Source organism: Manis javanica, chromosome 6 (assembly GCF_040802235.1).
Source record: "Manis javanica isolate MJ-LG chromosome 6, MJ_LKY, whole genome shotgun sequence".
In the NCBI taxonomy this organism is placed as follows: domain Eukaryota; kingdom Metazoa; phylum Chordata; class Mammalia; order Pholidota; family Manidae; genus Manis; species Manis javanica.
The window spans coordinates 127,205,934-127,218,190 of NC_133161.1; the positions used below are offsets into that span (position 1 = coordinate 127,205,934).

At 39.7% G+C, this 12,257-nt stretch overlaps 2 protein-coding genes across 2 annotated transcripts; one reads left to right on the forward strand and one right to left on the reverse strand.

Annotated features, from left to right (window-relative positions):
* The first annotated feature begins 5,238 nt into the window (after positions 1-5,238).
* Positions 5,239-6,174, forward strand: LOC140850153 (olfactory receptor 4S2). The gene has a single exon (XM_073239925.1). The coding sequence runs from the start codon at positions 5,239-5,241 to the stop codon at positions 6,172-6,174; it is 936 nt and encodes a 311-aa protein (XP_073096026.1).
* Positions 6,175-11,071: 4,897 nt separating this feature from the next.
* On the reverse strand, positions 11,072-12,010 carry LOC140850275 (olfactory receptor 4P4-like). Its single transcript, XM_073240015.1, has one exon. It carries the CDS (start codon positions 12,008-12,010, stop codon positions 11,072-11,074), a length of 939 nt encoding a protein of 312 aa, XP_073096116.1.
* Positions 12,011-12,257: the final 247 nt, after the last annotated feature.

The following is a 12,257-nucleotide window of genomic DNA, read 5'->3' on the forward strand; positions in this document are numbered from 1 at the left end:
ATATCCCCTGTTGTGCTGATTACTTTATATTTGTGTAATGTCTTTCTTTGCCACTTGCATTTTCTTTGTTTTGAGGTCTACTTTGTCTGATGTAAGTACTGTTATTCCTGTTTTTTTCTCTCTATTACTTGCATAAAATATCTTTTTCCATCCTTTTATTTTCATTCTATATATGTTCTTAGGTTTGAAATGAGTCTCTTGTAGAAGCATATAAATAGGCCTTGTTTCTTTGTCCATCTTGCCACCCTGTGTCTTTTGATTGGTACATTCAGTCCATTTACATTTAAGGTAGTTATTGTTAGGTATGTATTTATTGCCACTTCAGTTATTATTTTATGTTGGATTTTTTAGTTCCCCTTTGTTCCTTTTTTGCTCTCATATACTCTTCTCTTGTGATTTGATGGTTTCCTTAATATTATGATTTTTTTTGTGAATCTATTATAGGCTTTAGGGTTGTGGTTACCATAGGGTTCATACACAGTTCCTAAATATATAACTCTCTATATTAAGTTGATGGTTACTCTATTTCAAACACAATCTAAAAGTTCTTCTTTATTTTTCTTCTTCCTTCACATTTCATTAGATGTCTTAATTTGTATTTTTTGTTTATCCCTTGTCTGATTTTGTGTATTGTTTGCTTTACTACTTTTGTTTTTTAACTATATACTTGTTTAGTAAGTAATTGGTCTACCAGCTTGACTGTGAGTTCATTTTCAGTTATAAAAAATACTTAGGCATAGGAACATTTCCATCTACTGAAGTCCTTTTAACATATCCTGTAAGGCTAGTTTAGTGTTAGTGAATTCTTTTATCTTTCACTTTTGTGGGAAACTTTTAATCTGCCCTTCAGTTGTGAATGATAACCTTCCTGGGTACAGGGCATCTTGGTTGAAGTTTCTTCTGTTGCAATACATTAAATATTTCATGCCCTTCCCTTCTGGCCTGTAAATTTTCTGCTGAGAAATCTGTTGATGACTTTGTGGATAACTTCCTGCTCTCTTTTGCTGCTTTTTATACTTGATCTTTATCTTTAATCTTTACCATTTTTTTAATTTTGTGTCTTGGTGTTGTTTTCCTGGGGTTCCTTTTGTTGGGGGCTCTCTGAACTCCAGGAACTTGGTGTCTATTTCCCTCCCCAGACTGGGGAAGTTTTCAGCTATTATTTCTTCAATGAGACTTTGTACATCTTTTTCCCTTTCTTCTCCTCCTAATATACTTATCACGTGAATATTGTTTCATTTGTGGTGGTCACACAGCTCTTAGCATTCTTTCATTCCTAGAGTTTCTTATTTCTCTCTGTTCCTTGGAATAGCTGTTTTCCTATTCTCTAATTTCCATCTCATTGATTTTCCCCTTTACTTGCAGGAATCTTTTATTCATTCCCTCTATTGTATTTTTCATATAGTTACTGTATTTTTCTGCTCTGAGTAGTTCATTTTCAAATCTTCTCTTTGTTAAAGTTATCCCTGAGATCATCCATTCTTTTCTGCAGATCAGTGAGCAAATTTATGACTTACTTTGAAATCTTCTTCAAGAAGATTGGTGATCTCGGTTTCACTTAGCTCTCTTTCTAGTGTCTTCTTCTGTTCTTTTATTTGAAGCATATTCCTTTGTTTCCTCATTTTGTCTGCATTTCCATGTTTCTTTCTTTGTGTTAGATAGATCTCCTCTTTGCCTAGAGAGTAATAGATTTATGATGATGGTGTCCTGTGGTGCCCAGAAGCTCAGGACTCTGCTCTCCAGCTCCTGGTTTCCTTTGCAGTGGAGCACAGTTACTGTTGGTGGACTGTGGGCAGAGCCACCTGTCTGCCTGTGTGCTGGAAGTGGCTGAATTCTGTAAGCAGAAACTGACAGCTTGCCTCAGTTAGCCTTTCATGAGCCAAGCTTTAGTGCTTCTGGGATCATTGTGGGTGAGGCTGCCCTGTGCCTCTTTGAACTTCTAGCCTTGTGGTATAGGTGGGCTGGGAGCACAGGGGAGTACAGCATGAGGCTGTGCCACCAGTGAGGGTGTAGGAGTGTTTGGAGCTAGTGCCTCCCCAGTTTGTCTGAGAGAGGGCTCGGAAAGATGGGCAAGCTTCCCTCTCTGTCTGCCAGGCAGGAAAGTCTGATGGCTGTTTGGTCAAGTATATCAGGAGGGAAGGTGGGTGCAATGAAGTCCTTCAGGGCTGAGCCACCAGTGAGGGTGGTGGAGCATTTGGGACTGGCTTCCATGACTGCCTGACAGTTGCCCTAAGGGAGGGCTGGCAAAGCATTACCTACCTGCCCTTTCTCCTCTGGAGAGAACTCCCTCCAACCCCCATGCCTCTGCCACCCTTCTTGCAGCTGGTAAGTCTTTCAAATTGCTACCTCTTTTTTGCATCTCAGTGGGACTGATGGAGCTTGACTGTCTCCCACAAATTATAGGTGTCTCAGCCTCCCAAAGTATTCCAGCTCTCCCTGGTGTCCAGCCTGATTAATCACCAAAGCTCAATGCATTCTGTATTCGTGTTCCCAGGGTAGATCTCCAGGGCCAGGGGGACCCCTTCCATGCTCCATCCTTCCCCCTACAGTTTATGGGCTAGGATGGGGGAAGGACTTGGATCCAAACTGTTCACCATACTGCTGTTTTCTTTGTGGTCTTCTCTTCTTCATCAAGTGTAGATGGTCTGTTTGAAGTCTTCAGGTCATTTTCAAGGTTAGGTGTATTTCTGTACTGCTTTCTTTGGTGGGTATGTGGGACGTGGTTGCCTTCCTACTCTACCATCTTTTCCCCAAAGTCCTGATGAGCTTTAAATTTAACAAGCAAAGAGAATTAGAAAACTTATTTTTAATTTAAAAGATATCTGGAAGTTACAGCTCATTGTTAGTTCTCTGATGTCATTCTGATAATGCAGGGAGACTTTGAGAGAAAGGGTTTCCCCAAGGTCATTAATATTTTGCATCATGCTCTTTAAATATACCTTATAAGAAGTAAAAAAAAGAGCATTTGTTTCCAAAGACACTGTGAAATGGCAGTTTTCAGTAGTCAAGAGACAGAATCAGGAACAACAAAGACTTGACTTGTACCAGCCTTTGACTTTGGGATGCCAGGGCTTCTCTGGTAGTAATTATTCAAAAAGCAATTCCTAAGGCATCAGTCTACTTTATTTTGGATAGCTCTACCCACATGAACAGAGGAAACAGAAAAATAAAGGAAAACCCCAGCCCTGGAAAAAACTGGTGAGACTTTTGTTCTTCTAATATTTATGTGAAAGGTTTGTAGAGAAAGGGAATTCAATCAAATTACAATATTTTGAATGCTTGTGATATAATTGCAAGATACCATTCTCAGAAAGGAGGGGAGAATAAAATTATTGAGATGATAAGAAATAAAATGCATCTATGTAGGATCATGAGATGGGGTAGCATGAATGTGAATAAGAAAATACCAATAATTTCAAAAGAATTTGGGGCATTATCACATTTAAATGCTCAGAATGTGGATGAAGGAATTGACTCAAGGAGAAAGAAGGGTTCCTCTAGGAGTTTATGGTGTGGACAATGGAGGCACAGTTTCCAAGCTAATATTTCAATGCTTAGTTTATTCTAGATGAGAACCAAGCCACATAATTCACAGTTGTCAAAAACTACTATGACTGGGCTTTCTTAAATTGAAGAGCTCACACAGTGGAGAACAGTAATCTTTTCAACATTCAGAAATAAAAAACAAAGAGAATGAACAAGAAAAACAGAAGGATGTGCTTCAGGACAAATTTGAGTTATTTCTACTACTGTTATGACTATTATTAGTATCCTATTTTGTACTGTAAAAGAGAAGGCACAACTGCATTGCCTACTATTTCAACTGGAATATATAGACCTGGGGAAACCCATCCCTGTAGTTTCCCAAAACCTGGAGAGTCCACAGTGAAGAACAAAGGGACAGAGAACAGCAAAGGTTCATTAGGAGTTCTAAGCACTAAACTTGACAGATCTGGAGGGGATGTGACCCTCAGATGAATGAAATTTCTCATGATTAGTTATGATACTGTGTAATTCTATCCTAACCTATATGATTCAAGGAATCATTTATGTCTGTGGCATGGTTTGAGGAATAACCTATAAACCACTGGAATCAAAATTATTCCATACAAGTCAAATGCCTCACTAAATTTCACCACTGAATGTTTCTCCATTTGAATTAAAAATTGTCTTCATCTTTAGCCAATTTTAAGTACTTTTCACTGACAACTTCCTCCAGGAATTTGAGTGCACCGTAAGAGGAACAACTACTATAAACCACCATGACTTAGAATATTAAAAGGATGAATGAAGGAATGGTGAAATGAGGAACAGAGTCTTTCCTTTTATTCTTTTTTTCTGCTTGCCTTCTTTTTCTGTTTTTCTGTTAACAATAAAAAAATTTAATACCAAGTAAACGTATTTATTGGGGTATCCTCAGCATTGAGTTTGAAGATGGAGAATATACCAGAGATTTCATTTTCCCTCCATTTGAATCAAACAGGTCTTGATGTGTCTCCAAATTTCTTTTATTGCTTTATATATATACATATATATATTTTAATCTGTGCCTCCTTGTCAGGGTTCTTTGTATATTCCAGGCTGACACAGCTGTTTAAATATCATGCTCAAAATAATTATTAATATAACAGGGAAATTGAAACTTTCTCATTTCACAAATGGGATAACAGAAATCCTGTGACACAAAAGGATTTATCCAGCACCATTATCTCAGAATCAAATTTGTGTAATTTTGGTCCTCTCTCTACAACATGACACCACCTCCTGACTAAGAGCTTGAACACTCAGGGAATATTCAGAAGGAAAAATGTGGGCACATTTACACTTCCGTGTCAAAAATAGGACACATTTTTCCTAAAAGATAATTAATTGTTACCATGTTACCAAAAATACAAGTTGTTTCAAAATTGGGCAAAATGCCTTAAACAGAACAGGAACTGGTAAATTTTAGAATAAACAGAAGAGAAAACCTCAGTAAAAGGTGAGGGAAGCGAGACTCTTGCTTAGTTGTGTGACATACAGAGTTTGCTTTCTCTCTCTGGTCTTTGTTTCCTCATCTCAAGTGAACAAATGGACTATGACACGTATGCATGCCAAGCGTCTGTAAGCACCCAGCTTCCATTTTCAGCTATTGTGAGCGTGTATGTGTTTTGAGTTAGAAGTAAATGTTGCTGGTCCTTGTTATGTTTTTCTTTCAGATTATCAAATCGACTCCTGGAACCTTGGGCTGCTAATTCTATGGAAAAAATAAACAATGTAACTGAATTCATTTTCTTGGGTCTTTCTCAGAACCCAGTGGCTGAAGAAGTTTGTTTTGTGGTGTTTTCTTTCTTCTACACAATCATTCTCCTGGGAAACCTCCTCATCATTCTGACAGTGTATGTGGGTGACCTTCACAAGTCTCCAATGTATTTCTTTCTCAGCTACTTGTCTTTTGTGGATATTTGTTACTCTTCATTCATAGCTCCTAAGATGATTGTTGACCTACTAGCCAAGAGAAAAACTATCTCTTATGTGGGGTGCATGTTGCAGCTCTTTGGGGCTCATTTCTTTGGGGGCACTGAGATCTTCATCCTTACTGTAATGGCCTATGATCGTTATGTGGCTATCTGTAAACCCCTGCACTACACGGCCATCATGGACCGTGACAGATGCACTAAGATGTTGCTGGGGATCTGGGTAGGTGGGTTCCTACATTCTGCTGTCCAGGTGGCTCTGGTAGTCCAGCTGCCCTTCTGTGGGCCCAGAGAGATCGATCACTACTTTTGTGATGTGCACCCTGTGCTGAAACTTGCCTGCACAGACACATACCTTGTGGGCGCTGTTGTGACAGCCAACAGTGGTACCATCGCCCTGGGGAGCTTTGTTATCCTGCTGATCTCCTACACCATCATCCTGGTGTCCCTGAGAAAGCAGTCAGCAGAAGGCAGGCGCAAAGCTCTCTCCACCTGCGGCTCCCACGTCGCTGTGGTCATCATCTTCTATGGTCCCTGTACTTTCATGTATATGCGCCCTGATACTACCTTTAAAGAAGATAAGATGGTGGCTGTATTTTACACAATTATCACCCCCATGTTAAATCCCCTGATTTATACACTGAGAAACGCAGAAGTAAAGAATGCAATGAAGAAACTGTGGGACAGGAAGGTTTTCTGGGAGGCTAATGGAAAATAGTTGTAAAAGTAACAATTTAAGCTGGATGCTCTTAAATGTCCTCATCTGTACAATGAAGAGAGTAATAGCAACCATACAGGATTTCCTTGGAGGAACACACAAAAGAATAACACATTCTACAGAAAGAAGGTATTATGTATCTAATTATAATTATTTATTTTAAAATGTATATGTAATAATAATTGATTATACTGGTTCTAATGTTTCACATTCAGAAAATTTTCTGACATATCTAGGACACAAAAATCATATTCAACTCAGAAATTCAGCATGATCATAGTTGCATTCAATACATATATGTTGTGTGAACAGAAAAAGCATACTGGGAATATAACAGCTCTTGGGGTTAAAACATTCTGATGTCAGTCTTCCAAAACACAGTGAAAACTGAGCCCAGTAGGTTGGAATGGCAAGAAGGTGAGTGCAGGATGTGAAAGAGAAAAATCACAGGCTTAGAAAAACAGATGACCTGTTCTCATCCTCTTGGGAAAAGCTTTTCTTTTCTCTGGGATTTATTCTTTTCTTTTTAAATAAAAAACATAGGGATTAGGAGAAGGATTACCTCTAAAATGCCCACTTTAACTCTAACATCCCACTAATGTGCTCCTGCTGAGTCTAATCTCTCCTTGCAGTCTGTAGGCAGCAGTCCTGACTAGTGTAAATGACTACTAGAAAAAACTAAAGAAAATGAATGAAAACAAAGACATCCATGATGAATAGGTCACTCTGAGTCAATCTACAAGATAAGCACAATTAGCTGAAATGTATGGTAGGGAAAATGTATTTCCCCTAATGAGCTTAACTCAATACAGTGAGGCCATTTGCTTCTTTTACTAATGTAACCTGATTTCCAGCTGTGGATTCCAGAGACACTCATTCCAAACAAGCAAATATGTCTTTCCTATGTGAAATGACACTTAAACTAAAGATACATTCATCATTGACATCCAGCAAGCTGGGCTTTTCTTCCTTTAACAAATAAACACATCCCTGATCATCTCTCTGCTATTGCTTCATTGTCTTTACCACAATCTGATTATTCAAGTTACTGCCTATCCCTGGGATGTGTTTATGGCTATGGAATGTGTCTGTTTATATACACAAATTATGTTAAGGACAGCATATAGTTAGTGCTTTAAAAGAAAGACCTTTGATATTGACTTTGATGAGGTCACATAAAAGATAAACATCAAAGACAGCAAGACATCTGGACTACAAGTTATAATTAAGAAACCCTAGCCCTGGAATCACACAAATATTTGTTTATTGATCCAGCTTCGACACACCCTGGATCTCTATGGGGCTGCACTTGCTCAGTCATAAAATGATGACTGTGTCAGTGCTGCTCAAATTTATCTCATCGTGAAGGATTTTTGAAGCAGAACAGTATCTATTCTGAGATTTTCTGATCCAGAAGGGCAGAGTTAAAGGTATAGAAATCTCTGTGTTTTTAACAGGTTCCTCTGATAATTTTTATACCAGCAGTGACACATCAGGTAACTCAGATCTGGGAGCACTGGGACCAGTTACTTGATGTTCATGGAGTGCAAGGGGCCTATGAGTCCATGAAACCTACAGAGCCCTCCCTCTGATGTACAGCCCCATCTGTTCTGCTAAGCGACACAGAGGAAAGGCACCCTGACCTGGCTTTATAAAATAATGGATAGATGGATGTTACCCACTTGATAATCATTCTCCACAATACACTTTCTTTTATGTCTTTGCATTAAAGTCTTGACTATCAAGGGATATTAGTGATATTGAAGGTCTGCAGTCCCTAAGAAGGTAAAAGCTGACAGGTTCATTCATCTCAGAGAGCAAGAAGTGGAATATATGAAGTAGTACCCAAGGTTCCTCCAGGGACTGTGTAAACATATTCCTGTTCACAAAGCTCCTCAGAACAATCCCAGTCAGAGCAATAGGGAACCTCCTTCTGGTTCCTTGGCGGGAGGGGACCAAGAATTGGGAGAAGTCAAAATTCACCCAGTTCAGGACATAAGTCTGTTGTCACTCTGTCAACAGCACCACCTCATGTCACAGGTGTGAGATCACCAAATCGGCTGACATCCATGTAGTTTTATCATTTTTTACTTTTACTACCTCACAGTTACAAGATGGAAGATGTGACTTTGATTAGAGCTTCGTGGATGAAAATAAATGGCAACCCTCCTCACTTGCAGATGAATGAATTAATTTAATTCAATGTGGAAACAATGTCTCTTAATTCTAACTGATGCTTTTCCTTTTGTCCCTTGAGTAGCAATTACATATTTCATACATGCTACCATGCACTGCTCAATTGAATATATAAAGATAGCTTCCACAATCCTCCATACGCCGCCTTTTTTCATTTAGGCATATCCAGGAGATTAAAACATTTACCACCTGTCAGAGTCTCCAGAACTTCATTATTTTTATGGGACCTGTGTGGGAACCCCTCAGTTTTATAGTGTCCTGATGTGTCCACTTCTTTCATGGGGACCAGTTGGTTCTCTTTCATTATGAGCTATGGTGTAACTTCATCACTTGATTCAGATCATCAAAATACTGTTTACATTTTAGTGTAAAAACTCAATCCACAATGGAGAGCTAGAGAGAGATGATGCTGAGCTTGCATAACAGTCAATCTTTGGTCAAACACTACGATTTCAGCAAAGACTAAGATAACACTGCTACTTTATACACGAGAATAATAACAGCTACATGGCATATTTCTGAGCCCACCCTGAGGTCTGGAATTAAGACCAGTCAAGCCCAATGTATATAGGCTGACACCAGCTGCCCATGGACACACAAGTGAGAATTAAATGCTTATTGTATGAGCCCCAAGAGGTATGATGGCTTGTTACATGGCACTATTAATCTGGCTGACCCAAGAACAGCAAAGTCAAGTTGCAGAATTGTGGATTCTGAGGCATATTCTTTTTTTCTCATGATTTCTTTTTTCTTTTTAGTTTTAATTATTTTTGTTTTGTTATAATTAATATAAAATCAGATGAGTAATATTATGGTTACTAGATTCCCCTCACTATCAAGTTCACACCACATACACCATTACAGTCACTGTCCATGAGCATATTAAGATGTACTGCCTTCCTTGTTGAGGCACATTCTTAAATTGAAAAAACTTCTCATACCTTTAGTGCACATTACTTGGAGTGGAAGAGTGTAAAAGGCCAAGCTAGAGAGAGGGGACATGAGAGACAGCATATAACCTTCATTATACACACCAATGTCAAAGCATCAATACCTAACTATGCAGCCAGCCTGTCTCCTGCTACTTTGTCTATGGAGAACACATAGGAAGGGAGGGGCAGAATGTTACCCATGCCTGGGAGGATTCTTTTTACCCCTCCTTTGTTGATAAATTATAAGAAGAGAGTTTACAGAAGATAAATGTGAGGCATGTTCAAAGAGACTTCTGAAAGACCTATCTTCTTTTGGGGGAAACCACATAGTAAACATGACACAATAAGCACATTTAATTCATTATCAAAAAATGTGGCTTACATACACAGCAGTAACAGCACAATTAGACATCAGCCTAAGCAGCTCTAGACATTCCTGTTCAATTTCATCTTCCAGAAGTGGACAATCCTACCAGGAGGTATTTGCCACCACTCCAACATCAAACACAGCCATGACTTGATCTGCTATCATCTTTCTTATATTGCTTTCAGTGTACTTTATTATTTTCCTGCCTCTGCTTAGGTTCTAAGTTCCTTAATCTTCTAGGCAGTACACTGTTAGGGTCATTTTGGAAGAGAAAAAATACTGCTGAAACCTTCATCAACCTTGGCTAATTTCTGTAAATGCACTGCCCACCTTAAAACTTGGATTCTTGTCACCAGTAATACTCGAAGTGCATGCATTTCAATTTCTTAGTGGTGTGGTCAAGAGGATGGAGCACCAGAAAAATGTCAGATCTCTGGGTCTCATATGTGAAAGGTTGGTGTAAACTCTCTCTAGGCCTCAGTTCTCAGGTGTCCTTTTACTTAAGTATTCTTGTACAAATAAGGGAACTCCTCAATGTACCAAAGATGATCCCAGCCTATGAACCAGTTTTTAGTTTGAATGGTGGAAGAAAACCTCAAAATATGCCTTTAGCATAAAGTGCTTTGAGTATTAATTAAATGCAGCCAGAACACCCATATATTCAGCTGTATGTTTTTGTGAGCTCAGGTCCTTTCATAGGGTGGAATATTTTCTAGGTTACCTATTTACAAAAAGCATCAGTTTGTATACTCATGAAGAATTTAAAATGAAGTTATAAGTACAGTCGTTGAATTACATTTATAGAATTTGAAATGGGTGTTCATCAACCAATCTGAAACCTCTAATTCCTGGACTGTACCACCAATAGGTTACTAAGAATACTTCATAACGGTTTCTCTAAGTATAGTGTGGACAGTCTAACAGCATGCGCTGCATTATTTTAGAAGCATGATTTGTTAGTGAAAGTGTTAAAATTGACAACAACACTTGTAAATTTTTGCATTGCTGTATTTTTTAACTGCAATGGATACCTCCGGAAAATAGAGGGCTTAGCACCTCTTTTTATCTGGAGATGTGTCTCAGTCAAGGTATCTATGTCCTAAAGCAGAGTACAATTGCACAGCTATGCAGTCTTTACAATATCCTCTGATAAAAGTGCTTTAATACCCACTCTGCCTGTGATCGTGAAGTATAGAATGTTCCAGAATGCCAGAACTAAGTGGCAGAAGGTCAGAGCTGGAAGGGACCTGCAGGTTGTCTGGTCCCCTCCCCTTGGCTTCAGCCTCAGGGCAGTAGCATAACAGGAAAAGCACGGCTGAGAGAGCTTCCCTCTTCAAGGCTTGCAACCTTGGATGACAACACATTTCCCCCGCACTGGCTTTATTGTTCGCATTGATGTTTCTCAGGATAGAACAGATCCAGCAAAGGGCTGGACCACCAATGGTTCATTTCCCTTCAGTCTGTGTCGGCACCACACTCTCCTCATGGCATTCTTCATGTCTATGTTTCTCAGTGTGTAGATGAGAGGGTTGAACATGGGGGCAATCATGGTGTAAAATAGGGAAAACACCTTGTCATTACTGACAGAATCAGCCATGGGAACATAGGTGAAGATGAGGGGCAGGAAGAACATGAACACGACAGTGACGTGAGTCCCGCAGGTAGAGAGGGCTTTGCGGCGGCCCTCGGACGAGCGGGTCCTCAGGGTGGACAGGATGATGATGTAGGAAATCACCAAGGCAACAAAAGTCAAAATGGACAGCATCCCCGTTGTGGCAATGATCGCAATAACCAGAAGGCTAGTGTCGGTGCAGGCCAGCTTCAGCAAGGGGTATACGTCACAGCAATAGTGGTCTATCTGATTGGGGCCACAAAAGGGCAGCACTGTGATGACCAGTACATGAATGGAGGCCACCACAAGGGCATAGCACACCTGTCTGCTCATGATGGCCGTATAGCGGAGGGGTCTACAGATGGCTGCATAGTGGTCGTAGGCCATGGCCACCAAGATGAAGATCTCCGCGGCACCAAAAAAGTGGGCATAAAACATCTGGGCCATGCAGCTGTTGTAGGAGATGGTCTTCCTCTGAGCCAGCGAGTCTGTGATGAGTTTGGGGGCCACCGTGGAGGTGAAACAGACATCCATGAAGGACAGGCAGCTGAGGAAAATGTACATGGGCTGCTCCCTGAGGAGGCTGCCCGTGATGGTGAAAAGAATGGGCAGGTTTCCTGAGAGAATTGCAATATAGCAAAGTGAGAAAAGCACAAAGCAGGCAACCTCCACATCCTCATCTCTAGAGAGTCCCAGGAGGATAAATTCTGTGATGTTCTCATGTCCCATTGCTTCTGCGGCTTGACCATTTAGAAGTGGCAGTTAGTATACCTGAAACATGAACTTTTTAAAATTGTTGTTTTTTTAAGGTTACTTGTTTATTCACTAAAGATAATTATTGTTTATGATACAATCACTATAATTAGTGCTAAGGGTACAGCAGTGTACCGAGTATGTACACTTTCTACCCACAAGAAGAGTACAATTCATTAAAGAAGTCATATAGTTAGAAAAATAGCACATTTAACACCAGTTA